The sequence below is a fragment of the Brachyistius frenatus genome, unplaced genomic scaffold (assembly GCF_029030835.1).
Source record: "Brachyistius frenatus isolate BFR_SWC_R1_liver_20210118 unplaced genomic scaffold, ASM2903083v1 Contig_3, whole genome shotgun sequence".
NCBI lineage: Eukaryota > Metazoa > Chordata > Actinopteri > Embiotocidae > Brachyistius > Brachyistius frenatus.
The window spans coordinates 3,664,649-3,679,529 of record NW_027210602.1 but is presented as its reverse complement, the minus strand read 5'-3'; the positions used below and the strand labels follow the sequence as shown (position 1 = coordinate 3,679,529).

Sequence of the window (14,881 nt, the reverse complement as noted above, 5' to 3'; positions counted from 1 at the left end):
TCGGTTCGAGACAAGAATGGTTACTGGCTGACACGTGTAGTTGTCCTTTATTTGTAGTACCAGAGTTACAATTATAAAATGGTTTACACACAGCAGCAAATGAAAAATCAACAACGGTAAAAGAGTGAAAGAATGTCTAGTTGAATAAGATACGTTAAACCTAACCATTCACAAAACTCAAGCAAAATACCTAGCACATATTCAGCCAGTGTTACCTCTTAGTTAAGGCTCTATCCTCGCTGATTTTAAAGGCTAAATCTGGTTTGTAGCAACTTGGCTCATGTTTTTGTGATATATTGTGAACACCACAGTTAACTGCTGAGATCAGAGTACATTGGGAACATTTGTAAAACCAAAGAGAAGAAGCACTAAGTCGGATCATCATACACCTGGCTGGAAACAAACCTCCAGGTTTGCCAAAAGTTTGTTGGAGACAAAAACAAAGGTGAACAGTGAAATTATTACCCAAACTGACATCCATCTTGGTTCAAATTTACAGGCTAACTTCCTGGTTCAACTTTGTTCCGGTGTACATGTCATAATTGTGTATGGACAGGAAATGGTAGTACTCACTGTCTGTTGTACCTCAGATAAATATGTTGAATGAATGAGGCTGTTTAGAACGTCTTTAGTCATCTGAAAGCTCATCTCTTGTGCTGAGTGATCCCAGCAAGTGGTACAGTGTGACCTTAATGCAAATCACGTGATAGCCAAGTTGTGATAAACCTGAACTGCCCTTTAAGCTTTGACTCTGGAAAGGAAAAAAGTCAATGGCTCATATATGGCTCATATATGGCAATATGGTGCGTGATAGGAGCTTTAAATGTCATAATACATGTTCAGTGCACAATGCTGTAGATGCTATCATTTTAGAGGTGTGTGTGTGTGTGTGTGTGTGTGTGTGTGTGTGTGTGTGTGTGTGTGTGTGTGTGTGTGTGTGTGTGTGTGTGTGTGTGTGTGTGTGTGTGTGTGTGTGTGTGTGTGTGTGTGTGTGTGTGTGTGTGTGTGTGTCTCTCAACATGACGTACAAAGTCCATCTCCATTGTGCTCTCTCCCGCGCTCGCTTTTGTTCAGGAGAATTGATTGTCCTTTTGTTCTCTGTCAAGATGGATCTCGGCGCTGGCAGGCAACATTTGCCGGAGTTTAATTCATCCATCCAGCTTCCCTAAATGTGCTTTCATAGCCTCCGTTACATCGATCGTTAATTACTCACCCTGGCACGGTGCAGGTCTCGCTGGTTGCTATGGCGACGGATTGCGAGGACTACCGTGGTTCTGCGCCGTTGTGGCGATCCGTCAGTCTAATTTGCTGGTTGTTTTGTTCAATTGTCATATACAGTCTCTCAGACACAGCTGACGGGACGAAACCTTCAGTCTCGGATATAACATTTCAAGGATTATTTATCTCACTATTGCAGTTTAGCATTTTTAAGGTTGAAGTGTGCTTTCTATTGTCTGATGTACAGTTTGTAAATGTCACTGTTTGGATTTTTACAAAACATACTCATTACTTAAACTGTAGGTTTTCCAATAACAGTAAAAAAAACAAAAATGTTTAAAAAGTATTTGTACTGACTGACTCTGCAGAAGATTTTGGAGTGTGTTTGGATTTGTCTACGTGTGTCTGAGTTTATAGCTGAAAGTCCTCATTCATTGCTTTTATTCTCTTAAAAATGAGCAGTTCTCTGTGAGAGAGAAGGCCATTATTTCCCCTAAAAGCTTACGTTGAGTTCGACACGTTTACTGTCACTGTATTAAAAATCTGACTGACACGCATTTTTAGTATGTCTAATCTGTTAATTAAAATAAAATGAACTTCACATCCTTCTTCTCCATCAGGCCAGCCAGCTTGGAGTTTACCGGGCGTTTGTGGACAACTATGAGTTGGCCGTGGAGACGGCGGAGAAGTGCTGCCAGGCTAACACACAGTTTGCTGAAATCTCTGAGGTAAGAAAGAGAAGTGGGAAAAAACGGTCAGACACTTTACTACTAGATACCAACAAATTATCCAATTTGTTATTTTTGTCTTTGCTCTCTGGAGCAAAGCTTTCTCTAATTAAAATAAAAGGAATTAAACGTACAGTTGAACACTCATCACAGGGGGAGTTTCACCAACATTACACTAGATTGTTTTTTAGCTCCCATATTTCTGCCTCTACAATAAAAGATGAGTGTCGGCATACTGTACCTTTTCGTTTCTCTTTTGTCTTTCTCCAAATTTCAAATGACGATTGCTCATAAAAGGTATCAACTGATGGGGTTCAGGTGGTACAGTGGGTTGCTCTTTAATCTAAAGGTTGGTGGTTAAATCCCCTGACCACATGCCAAGTTCTTGAGGACCAAGTTGCTCCTGATGGCAGGAGAGCACCTACCACGGCAGCTCTGCCGCCATTAGTGTGTGAGTGGGTAAATGGGACTTAGCGCTTTGAGACCGCTAAGTCTTTAAAGCACTATATAAGTGCAGACCATTAACCATTTACCAATAAATTATGTTGCTACATCACACATGTAGCACACAAAATCTCTAATGTGTTTCCACTGTTCACTATTATTTCTGGACAATATTAACATAAATCAGTTGTTCATCTGTATCTCCCCTTACAGAAAAATTACAGGAAATTAACGTGCAAAAACTCATGTGACCACATATACACGTGATTGCACATGGGAAACATGTGGTTTTGGAACATTTTCATGGTCTAATGTGTAAAGCTCTGATTTCCATGTAAAAACTTTCCCCCATATTTTCCCCATGTTATCATATATTGCAATATGTGGTGAATGTGTCATACATGTGATCACGTGTCTTATGTGGAAAACGGGGACAACAAATGTTTTTTGTCTGTAAGGTTCTGTACTTATTTATTAAAAGAAATGTCCACATGGCCTCTGCATCTGTACAGTTTGCCATTCAGTCTGAAGAAGACCGCCTTTCTCTCACAAAGACGATAACTAACTTAAAGCAGAGAGTTAAATCATGTGTTGTAAGTGAAAAGAGCAGCCTCTGAGTGGTGTTGTACATTTAGACGAGAGTCAATTTTTGCTGCTGTTTAACAGATTTGTCCCTGATTTACTGTACTTGCAAAACACACTCTCATTATTCACCCACACAGGTTTTTTATAATTTCCTTCCATTTAAATTTGAATGTTCGGCTGAATATTGCTATACAAATGCAGCCAGAGGCAATTCGGTGTGTGTGCGTGTGCGCGTGCGTATGTGCATTATTATTTGTCTGTTCCACATGTGAGTCCATTTCAATTTAACCCTCCCGTTGTCCTCGGGTCAAAATGACCTGCAGCTGTGTTCAGCCAAGTTCTATTTTATTTTTATATTTTTTGGGATCATTGGTGACAAGGAGGCCGTGAGGGTAAAGAAACCCAGTGTTAACATGCTGGGGTGGCTGGTGTCATTGGTGACTTGGAGGCTGTGAGAGTAAAGAAACCCTCACGGCCTCCTTGTCACCAATGATCCCAAAAAATATAAAAAAATAAAATAGAACTTGGTTGAACACAGCTGCAGGTCAATTTGACCCGAGGACAGCGGGAGGGTTAACGATGCAGAGGATAGTGGATGCTTCAGGTCAGTCAAAATATGAGCTCCCCTATACAGATTGTAGAACCTTGACAGTGTAATGAATTCAATCATTTGTCTCTTTCAACACAAGTTTCCAACTGCTTCACAGGCTCAGAACGTTTTCTTTTATCTTGGACAAACTACATTTGAAGACATTTATACTTGTGCCTCAAATCTAGTTTTGGAGGCTGATATAACAAACCTGACCCTGGTTTAAAATGCTAATCTACTTTTCCAGCACCATTATATTCAAGCAATCTAACATGGATGGGAGCTGTGAAAGCTCGAACTGCATTACAACTTTCCTCACACATTTTGGGTTTGTTCAGCAGCTGCTGTAATGGGCTCATAGCCAAACTTTTAAAAGCAAAGTAGTGAGGGAGTTTTTTCATGTAAAAAGCAAATGTAAACATCTTTATTAATTAGCTTTTGGTTTGTGGGATATGATATAAAATGCTGTGATAAACTATGTATTTTACTCGGTCTAGGGGCCAAGTAAAGGGGCTTTTTTTTTTTTTTTTTTTTTTCAAGCATGTGGCAGTTTCTGATACCTCATCAGTCCTTGTCCATGTTTTATGAGGTCTACCAGTTAGCGTTGAGTCTGGTATCTACATGCAGGATGGGGAATTCATCATCGTATGGTTGTTAATGGCCTAAGTAATGATGCATGACTCCGAGCCATCTGAGGAAGATGGTGGAGGGGAAAAAGCTGCTGAGAATGGCAAAATTAATTTCGAAGTGGATGACCTCAGAGCTGAAGCAAAGATTTTTAACCTCACCATGTTTTCACATTACTGAATTGTACTCAACTCGTTTGTAAAGGTCCTTTTAAAGAGGTTTTTGACTTCACTGTTTGCGCCTGTGTTTTGTGTTCAAACAGAACTTGAAGGTGAGGAGCCCCAAGGACTGCAAGGAGACAGCCAAGAATTCTCTAGAGGGTCAGTCATCTCATGCTGGGTTTTACTTAGTGCTATTAAAATAGAACATAAATCAGAATATTTACATAGTGCATACAATATTAATTCAGCCGTATAAAAAATTCATTCTGCTGTCTGTCTTTTTTCTTTCACAGCTTTGCTTTATAAACCAGTGGACAGAGTGACGCGCAGCACATTGGTCCTTCATGTAAGTAAGAGAGAGTGCAGGCCCAGCAAATCCCCTTAAAAATTGAATTTCTGTGTTTTAGGAATTTCCACTATTACTATTTAGAAAAGCGATGAGGTGGGTGATCAAAACACAACCCGCAGTTGGTTGCAAATATTTTTAGAATATTAAATAGTTTTATATTCAAGGTATTTCTCACACATCCACTTTGTTTACCTTCTCCCAAAAATATTTTCCCCAGCATAACCCAAGTCAAAAAATCACTTAAAATAAACACAGTTGTGTTGGTGAATATTAGCTTTGTTGCAGAACACAAATTATACATGCAACCTTTTCATATTCTCATGGGATGCGTGTATTTGTTTGTACAAAGCTTTCAGTGTTTTTGACGTTAAAGAGAAAGACACGCAAAAAAAAAAAAGGCTCAGCTTCATCATTCACAGAGCTCAGTTTTGATTACTTTGTCTCCTTCATGCAGTGCCGCCTTGTTCGTTTTATGGTTGTCTGTTAAAAACTGTCTTTATATTTTGTTTTACCGTTTACTTTGAGGAGTCAGAGCTGAATTTATTGCATCTATGAAAACTTAATAACCTTCAGCCAAACACCAAAAAAGTAATTTGATCATGCATAAATCTTCTTTACTGTATTGTGTTCAGCAGATGTGCATTTTAGACTTGAGTATTGTAAACCTAAAAAGGAAAAGAGAAGAGGAGCTTATTTGAATGTCCAACTGTAAGATGTACGATGCTGTAACTTTTTAAATGTCGATGTTCATATGTATATCTGGCTACGTGTGCTTTTACCATATTTTTTGCTTTTGCAACTTAAAGTTTCTTCATCTGCTGCCAGGACTTGCTCAAACACACGCCCACCAGCCACCCGGACCACCCGCTGCTGCAGGATGCCCTGCGGATCTCCCAGAACTTTCTGTCCAGCATCAACGAGGAGTCGACACAGCGCCGCCAGTCTGTGACTGTCAAGAAGGGAGAGGTGAGTGTTTTCAGAGATAAAATCCACTGATGACTGAAATGTGTCACCTTCTATGGCTCATTTAGATACTTTATCAGGATAGTCTAGTCTAATCTTCCAATTTATTGTATTCTATTGTATTCTTTTCTATTATATTCTAATCTAGTCTAATGTAGTAAACATTTTATTCGAAGTACATTTCCTTTAAGATCAATTTAAATCCAAAGCTCCTACAAAGTACTATTTCCTCCTCTTGGATGGACTAGCACACATTTTTCATCAGTTTAATTTCAGCTCTGATATAATGCACTTTGTTGTGTGTGATGATGTCATGACCCCACCCTCTAAATGACCTTGAAGTCAGTGCCAAATGAGTATACAGGAGCCACCAATCTGCAGCCTAAAGGAGAGCCTATGTCCTTATATGGTTATGGCAGGGTTGCCTGGTGTAGAGGGATTGTGTGCTTGCTGCGTCTCCCCATCTCTCCACACACACACACACACACACACACACACACACACACACACACACACACACACACACACACACACACACACACACACACACACACACACACACACACACACACAAACATGCACCCCACTGTCTGTCTCATCCCTGGAAATAACTTGTACATGAATGGATGCTTCTTGATTGATAGCTTGTGTGACACTGCCGTACATAATGCCTTGTAATGAGCCACCAGTCTGCTCTGACTGGCAGAATCCAAGTTAATTATTCATAGACAGAGGGAAGGTGGGAGGGAGCAAGTCTAAAAGGCTCCTCCCCCAGCTCGCAGGGGGGTCATTACTGCACCCTTTCCATACACACAGACGCACGCACACACAAACACACTTTCCTCCCCTCTGCTCTTTTTCTCCTGCTCTTGTTTGCTTTTGAACATATAGACACACACACACACACACACACACACACACACACACACACACACACACACACACACACACACACACACACACACACACACCCTACCCTATTATCCCCGTAGGCCTCAGTTTCCATCTCAGTCTGTCCAGGTCTCCACACCAGTCATCAAATATTAATCATGGATACATGAAAGCAGCACATGGAAATCAATGGGGCTCATTATATTGTACTGCACCATAGACAGAGTATATAATAGACTTGAGTTTTATTGTCTGTATTTCACCAAGTGCAAGACACTTCAGTCATCGAACACTCACCGAAGAAGTTAAGGATGGTGCTTAAAAGAAAGGATTGTTTCTGCCAAGAATAATATGTTGACACTGGCTTCATTCATGTTCTGCAGAATTATTAAGTGTTAATTTTGCACTTTGTGTTTAGAATTTTTATATAATTGTTTGGCTGCACTCATGGTCCATAGCAGCTGTTTAAACAATCTGAAAACATGGTCACAGTGTTGATTTGAACGCTGACGTTCGCACAGTATTGGGAACACATTTGCAGCATGACATGGCTGATAGTTTAAATTGAAGTTCACCTCAGTAATCATTATTTTTGTCCATTATTCAGTTGTTATGGTGGTAATGAGACGAAGCAAAAACAATCCAATAGCACACAAGTGATAGAGGAACAGAGAGGCCACAGTGCTCTGACCTGAAATCTAAAGGATTGAGGGAGCGCTAAAGTGTCATTGTTACCCTCCACGTGTACACAGTGGTGAGTAACCTGTGGTTTGGTCAGTGGAGGCATGCAGGAGCGAAGCGACACAGGTGGCCCCCAGAGGCCTGGACCTAGCCACTCGAGGGGGAAGGAGGAGGGGTGGGGGGGGGCAAACAACTGCTTAATTAAAATGCAAATGATGGCGCTCATGTCATCATTGTTTGCCTTTGGGAAAGATGAGCCCCTGATGTGAGTGTTGCTGGTAGAAATGTCCACACTCGTCTACACATTTGCACTTTTTCATTGCAGGTCCCCATATACACACATTTCTCTACACATGCAAGATTAAAAAACACACACACACACACACACACACACACAGGAACGCAGAGGTCCCGCTTAAAGTGTCGATTCTAAAAATAAACACAGGTCCTTTATAACTCAGGCCATGAGTTGCACACATGCTTTCAGCAAAGTATTTCCAGGAGACGGTCAATATTTAATCTGCGCTCCGTGCTATCAGCGCACCCTGCCTCATGTCGCTTTCCTTCCGCACTGATGATGCTGATGTGCCGGTCAGCTATTATGAGAACTAGAGAAACCCACGTTTCTCCTACAGGCTGCTCAATATTATGAAAATGTCCTCTGATGCGCTCAGACAGCTGGTTTGTTAAATATGTCTTCTCCCCAGTCGTAGAGCAGCATACGCAAATTGTGAGAGATTACTGATTTAGGAACGAGCCTCGACTGGGATTAGTTTGCATCCCAAGATAAAAGATAACCTCAGGGAAAAAAATGTATTCAGCATTTCAAAACCATAATTCAGTTTTACATGAATATAACGTATGAGATTAGCTCATGACAGCAGCATTATTTAGCCTGTTACTCTAATTAATCTACCGTCCCTCTTTTGTGTTATGTCTTTATCATGAGATCAGTGGAGAAGAGGATCAGCTCTGAGGTCTGATGGGTTGTGTAGTTTCTTATTTGGTCATATTACGCCAACATTTTTGATAAACCTGCTGTGGATAACAAACCATGCTCACTTTTGATTTGCATTTGTCAGGAATAGAAATTTGGGAAATTATGGTGCTTGATAGTAGTCCAGCCTGATCTACTGCTGTACTTTATGTTTAGTGATGTAAACATGCCTTCAGGCAGTTGAGAATTGAGAAAATTCCCATTTGGGAATGTCCCACTTCCAAGTTGAGAGCGTTCACGAACAGGCAACATGGCAGCTCCTGAAAATCTGCTCTATTTCTGGCGTCAGAATAAAGAAAAGTGACAAACAACCTCCTCATTGTACATATAAACCAAGACAGGGACAAAATAGAGCTCTGCAGGTCCATATTATTTATTAAATAAATTTCCACACATTTTGATGTACGGCCATTTTTAACATCAAACGCAGCTAGTGAACTAGGTAGACTAGGCAAACCAAGTCCGGCTGTTTCACCTTATTTTCGGAGCAAGTTCATTTCCTCTTTTGACCGCGAAACCTTGTCATGTTGATGACACTTTCAAGTTTAGTTTAGGTCATTACATTTATTTATAATAGAGACTATGCACAAAATATATTAATCTCAAAAAGAGGAAAAGATGCTTTGTACCAGATTTAGCTACCAGCCGATTTCCATCTGCAACTGACATCAAACGTACTTAGCCAAGCTTTCATAAACCTCCCTCTTTCCTTGTGGGATATTTCCAGTTCAACAAGCATCCAAGTGTATTTTCCTACTCTGAGGTCAGAACTTTCCCACTTCCTATAATCAGCAATCTAGTCCACTGTAAGAATTTGCTGCCGACTCATGATAATCACAAAAGATTTTCGCTTGTTGAAGAGTTCTCTTTTTACAAGATTGGAAGCTCTATTATGGACATATGCACATCTGATTGTGTTGTAAACTCATAGTTTGCTGTATTTTCTGATTGATAACCATTGAAAAAAATAACAGTCCAAAACCCAAAGATATTTATTGGTTATTATTGAAAACCTAGAAAAGCAGCAAAATCTGGAACAAGTAATTCCTTTGTAATTTTTGCTTGAAAAAAATTACTTCAACATTTAAACGATACTATGCACAAAAATCAGTAGAGACAGTGTACATTGTGATATGTTTGGAATTGGATGCCACATTGCTGAAACTATAACTATAAACTATAACCCTTGATTTTAATATCAGGCAGGACATTATAAGCAGGCGAGAAAAATTTGATAGTTGATTCTCCTATATGTCCTTTATGTAATTGGTGAGGGATTAAATGCCTGTTAAAACATGTTACTTGCCAACTGAAACCATGTCAGCTCAACCATCATGTAAACTGATGGTGCACTGCTACTTTTAATATGCATGTGATAGATCCACATTATATTTTATACAGCACCATTTTCCATTCCCTCAGTTTAATGTTAAATTTGAGTAAAATGCCCAAACTAAAAGTAGCAGTGTGACAGATTGTTTCACTCAAACTACTGTACAGTGTACATCCTAAATATAGACTGACATGACAGCATGTTGACTTAGAGAGTTTTAAGATGGAGCAAGATGGAGCTTTGTTTCATATTCTTGTGAGAAAATATCCTCAGGGGCTTATATTACAAGTCGAGTGCCATTCCCACGCCTTCAAAGTCAAAAACACAGAGACGACGGAGAGATGGGCGTGTGCAGTGATTACTTACCCGGTGTTACAACACAGACTTGATTAGAAAAATATATCTGGACAGTAGTGAAGATGACAGAACCAGTTTTTTTCAGGAACCTTATCCTCTCAGTGTGTGAACTGACAGATGTAGGTGACAGTTACCACGGGAGACGACTCCCAGACAGACGGGAAAGCAGTTCATCCGGAAGTTATCTATCACAGGTTGTCACCATCGCAGTCTTCATTGTGTAGCTCGTGATGAATAATTACATCCACCAGAGGGAATGAGGTTTCTATTAGATCCTTATTTCAGGGATCAGAACATGATAGTAGTCTGCTGTAGGATCTCACTCTGTGCGTGCATGTCAGCACATAAAGAGGTGCTTCACTCACTGCAGAGGATCTGCTTTTGTGATGGGTCATGTGGTTTGGTGTCTATCTACAATAAGAAACTGCAGTAGGACATCTGCTCCATTGATAGCTACTCTCTCAGGCTCCTTCTCCTTCTCGTTGTGTCTACTTTCCTTTCCGTGCCCTCTCAGAATCTCTGTTTTTCTTCCTCTCACTGACACTTTCTTACACCACTCTCTCCTTCATGCTTCTATTTCCCTCTTTGTCTTTGTCATCCTCCCTTCACCCTCCCCATCATACACAAGCATAAACACAGCGCAATCCTCCTCTTGGCTAGCAGATGTCCAGTCAGGTTTTGTAAGCACATAAACTTCTCTTTCATCAGGAGCACCTCAACTTGAGGGTTTTTTGGCAGAGACAGTAACTTATGTGTTCATGACGGAGGGAGAGAGGAGGAGGAACGTGGACAGCAGGGGGATGCCACAAAGAGGAAAGACAGAGATGTGGTTGGTTCAGGCCAAGTGTGATGTCATGACTTTCTTGCAGAGGAAGTTGTATGTCTGACTAAGTTTGGAGGCAGGGTGCTGGTGTGGCCCCTGGAATAACATCGAAGTGAGTGGGAAGGCAATCAGGGGTCATACATGAAGCCAAGATGTCTCCTCGGAAAAAAAATACACTTTGTTTATAATGTTAACTGATAAAACAAGCATTAAAAGCTCTAAGTAGACCAGTTAAACAATATATTTTCTGATTGTCTTGGTTAGAGAGCAGCAGCAGATGCACTATAAAATCTCTTGGTAATAATGTTATAGTATAGTAGCTGCTATTTAAAAATTAAATATCAGGTAATTACCCTGACAAGATTGATGCAGGACAAAGTGGTCAAAAGCTTGAAACTTCCAGAATAATTCAAATCAAACAGACTCTTTTTTTGACGTTTGAAATTGTGAACACAAATTATGATGTGTAGTAGTCAATTACAAAAATGAAAGTAAGGTTCAAAAAATTAACTACAATGAGTATTTGTTGTATTCTCTCATTATTACAGTAAACCTCTCCTACATAACTATTTTTATAGCCCACACCACAAGTAAGACCAAAGTTATTTGAGCCATTTACTATCCAGCTGTGGTTTGACATTTGTCTGCTACTTGTTTTGCTTTATGCTCACTCTTTTAGAAAATGACATCACTGCCCCCTTTTGGTAAATGACGGTATTACACATCTCATTACATAGTCTGACATCAGTGATAAGTCCAGAGCTCCCAATATCACTCTTCCGTTTTCTCAGCTACTCATTCATTCCTGTGCGATCTGCAAAATGGTGATTATGTCACATCCAGAATATGAAAAGGTAGTTGGTTTGATGAATAGAGTTCAATGGAAATCTCTCTGCAGTTTTCAGTGTCCGTTTCTTTTTTTTTTTTCTTTGGCTGCACCCATGAAGATAAGCAATATTTTCAGCTGAACTTTACTTACCTGAGATCCAAACAGTGTCTCCTGTGTCACATCAGTCAGTAGGAGGTTGAAGAGTGAGCTTGTTGCGTTAGCTCTGCCCACCCTCTCTGACTGAACAACCACTGCTGGGTGATGGAAAACGCCTCACCACAGACATCCATCTTTTTCAGTTCTTAATAGTCCTTTCATCAGTGGACCACAGGCTCAATCATAAAATTTGTGGGTTGTACTTCATGACCGAGTCAAATGGGCATTTTTGATGCAGTTAAACAAACTCCAGTCTTCCTTATTCATGTCTCTCCTCCTCTCCCTCCTTTCCCTGTCTTCCTCCAAGTTTCACACTGGTTGAAGAGAAGGTGGAGTTTGGGAGGAGAGGAGGAAGGAAAGAGTTTTAGGACGCAACTCCAACACAAAAGCTATGCAAACAACAACAATAAAACATTTGTTATTGTGTCTCTAGCCTTGACACTGATATTATACGCTCCCAAATGTACTTATGATATTAGAATTTTGTCTTTTTTTTCTCATTGCATTTCATGGATTCATTTCATTCCATCGAGTGGAAAGATCAGTATTTTTTTCCAGCTGTTTATTTCCTGGCATCAAAAGCTTTGTTCTGCTGACTCACAACTTTAATTTTTTTTGCTGCCACAGAACCGTCAGCTACTGAGGGACAGTTTCATGGTGGAGCTGGTCGAGGGGGCCAGGAAGCTGCGGCATGTTTTCCTCTTTACGGATCTGCTACTCTGCGCCAAGCTGAAGAAACAGATCGGAGGGTGAGAAGCATCTGTTTATACATACCATCCGCACTGAGTTAGAGTGATGCCACAACAGCAGTGAAATGCATTAAAATACAAAGGTTGCCAACTTTGCTAGCAATCACAAGGTGGTTGGGTATGTCAAATCTTACAGTTTGAAAATAACTAAAAAGGAGAACATGCATTATTTACAGTTGAAATCCCTTTTTGAGTGAGATCTCTGAGACCTAAGTTGCATAATATTATGTTTAAAAACTGTAAAAAAAACAAAAAAATCATGTTTAAAGCCACATAAAGTGACATTTAAGTTTAAGTTTTAAGCCAGAAATCTGATGATGCTGGGCTTCTATTAGCCTCCAAACCACATTGGAAATAAGTAGCCACATAATCAGTATATCAGTATTTTTTTTTTTTTATCCTGCATGAATATATTTCCTAAATCCAAAATAAAGCCAGCTCTTATTAAATTTTTGCTGAAAATATACTTTGACACTTAATTTTAATACGACTTGATTGTCTCCAGAGATTGAAAATCTACAGAACGCTACAGTAATTTAAAAAAAAACAAGTTTTAAAGCTCATTATCAGTCAAAATAAGAGGCCCAATCAATTTTTTTTTTTATTCCTCATGAACAAAGTTGACCACCTTCTCTCTGTAATCACATGACAGCCAAGAATTGTTGCCAATTTTTTTTTTATGACAATTTTTCTTCCCTCTCTTTTTATCTTCAACTCATCTGCATCATTTCTCCTTCATCATTCTATCTCCTCCCCTCATACCTCCTTCATGTTCCTCTATATTTACATCCCCTCTTGTTTTCCCATCCTGTTCCTGCTGCTCCAGCAAAAACCAGCAGTACGACAGTAAGTGGTACATCCCCCTGACGGAGATGACTTTCCAGGGCCCCGAGGAGACGGAGCCACTTACCATCCCCCAAGTCTCGGACGAAGAGCTGGACGCCATGAAGGTCAAGATCTCACACCTCCGGAGTGAGATTCAGAGAGAGAAGGTATCATAGACACACACAAAATCCAGATTTATAGATACAGATGTTCAGACGTAGATGACATTTTTTCCAATCAAGTACTTAATTTGCCTAAAATGTGTTTAGGAACAAATAAAAGAAATCATTTTTAATTTGTCCTCCTGGATTTTAAGAGTATAAAATAACTTTTTGGATATAGAACTACCAAAAGTGATCGTTTAATTTAAACTGAAACACAACTATTTTCCAGTTTGTCCTTTTTCCACCTAACAGCAGTGATTTGCTTCAAGGTCAACTCCCACACACACACAGACACTCAAAGTTTAATGTTTTCACCTCTGTGATTTCAGAGAGCCAACAAGGGTTCAAAAGTTATCGACCGTCTCAGGAAGAAGCTGTCTGAGCAGGAGTCTCTGCTCCTGTTAACGTCTCCGAGCATGCCCCTCAGAGTGTACAACAAGACTGGCAAGGTAATAACGCTTTTCACCTCAAACTGCCTTCATTTCTTGATCCTGTTTTTTCACCAACATTTCTGCCCCATCATTCTCCTCTCACTGCTCCCTGTACGCCCTGCTTCTCAGAGTTTCATCTGCTCTTCTCATTTTACTGCGTTTTTTTTTTTTTTTTTTTTTTTTTGGGGGGGGGGGGGAATCCTTCGTTTCATTCCCAGCACTGTATCCCCTTCCCTCATCTTCCTCAACATTAATTCTCCTTGATCTGTCTCCTACTCAGACTTTCTGGTATCAGCATAGTGCAGTTTCTGTACAGCGTCGTACTGTACATCTGTTAAAGTTGGCCAAACAGCAATGTATAACTGCATATTTTAAAGTTAGAGTGTGTATATTTGCACATCCAGTATACTTTTCAGCCTTTTCCCTTCAAACACTTTTTGTGCGTTTGTGTTTCAGAGTTTCAGTTTCCTGATTTCGTCTGACTACGAGCGTGCAGAGTGGAAGGAGATCATCAAAGAGCAGCAGAAGAAATGTAAGTGTCCCAGAAGAGCTATGTCAGGCATGTCCTGTCTGATTTATTTCTGAAAAACACTCCCAAGTCAGTCTATGGACTGGATACATTTTTTTTATTTAAATTTGTGTACATGAAATACTGCTAATCCATTAACCTTGCGAAGAGAAACCAATGTGTTTTCCTTACTGCAAAGAGGCAACCCTCGCATGTCATTAGGACACGTGACATTTTTGACATATAGTGTTATTTACAGTCTACATTTACTGTCTTATTTCAAGGTTTTAAAACTTCCTCCCTGACTTCAATGGAGCTGCAAATGTTGACCAGCTCTTGTGTGAAACTACAAACTGTCCACCACATTCCACTTAGTATCAATAAAGAAGGTAAAGTACTATGTTTTTAAAAACTTTTTAAAGTATGTTTAAAACTTGTTTTTAATATATAAATGGTTTTTTTCCACAACAAAG

General features: G+C 39.8%; 1 protein-coding gene across 1 annotated transcript in view; it reads left to right on the top strand.

Moving 5' to 3' along the window:
• Nucleotides 1-14,881, top strand: part of bcr (BCR activator of RhoGEF and GTPase) — a 91,492-nt gene that overhangs the window by 62,303 nt on the left and 14,308 nt on the right. Inside the window, exons 5-13 of the mRNA XM_069703760.1 lie at nucleotides 1,839-1,946; nucleotides 4,454-4,511; nucleotides 4,646-4,698; nucleotides 5,527-5,667; nucleotides 12,359-12,480; nucleotides 13,307-13,472; nucleotides 13,799-13,918; nucleotides 14,357-14,432; nucleotides 14,693-14,797. Coding sequence (XP_069559861.1) covers nucleotides 1,839-1,946; nucleotides 4,454-4,511; nucleotides 4,646-4,698; nucleotides 5,527-5,667; nucleotides 12,359-12,480; nucleotides 13,307-13,472; nucleotides 13,799-13,918; nucleotides 14,357-14,432; nucleotides 14,693-14,797 — 949 coding nt within the window. The remainder of the gene's footprint in view (nucleotides 1-1,838; nucleotides 1,947-4,453; nucleotides 4,512-4,645; nucleotides 4,699-5,526; nucleotides 5,668-12,358; nucleotides 12,481-13,306; nucleotides 13,473-13,798; nucleotides 13,919-14,356; nucleotides 14,433-14,692; nucleotides 14,798-14,881) is intronic.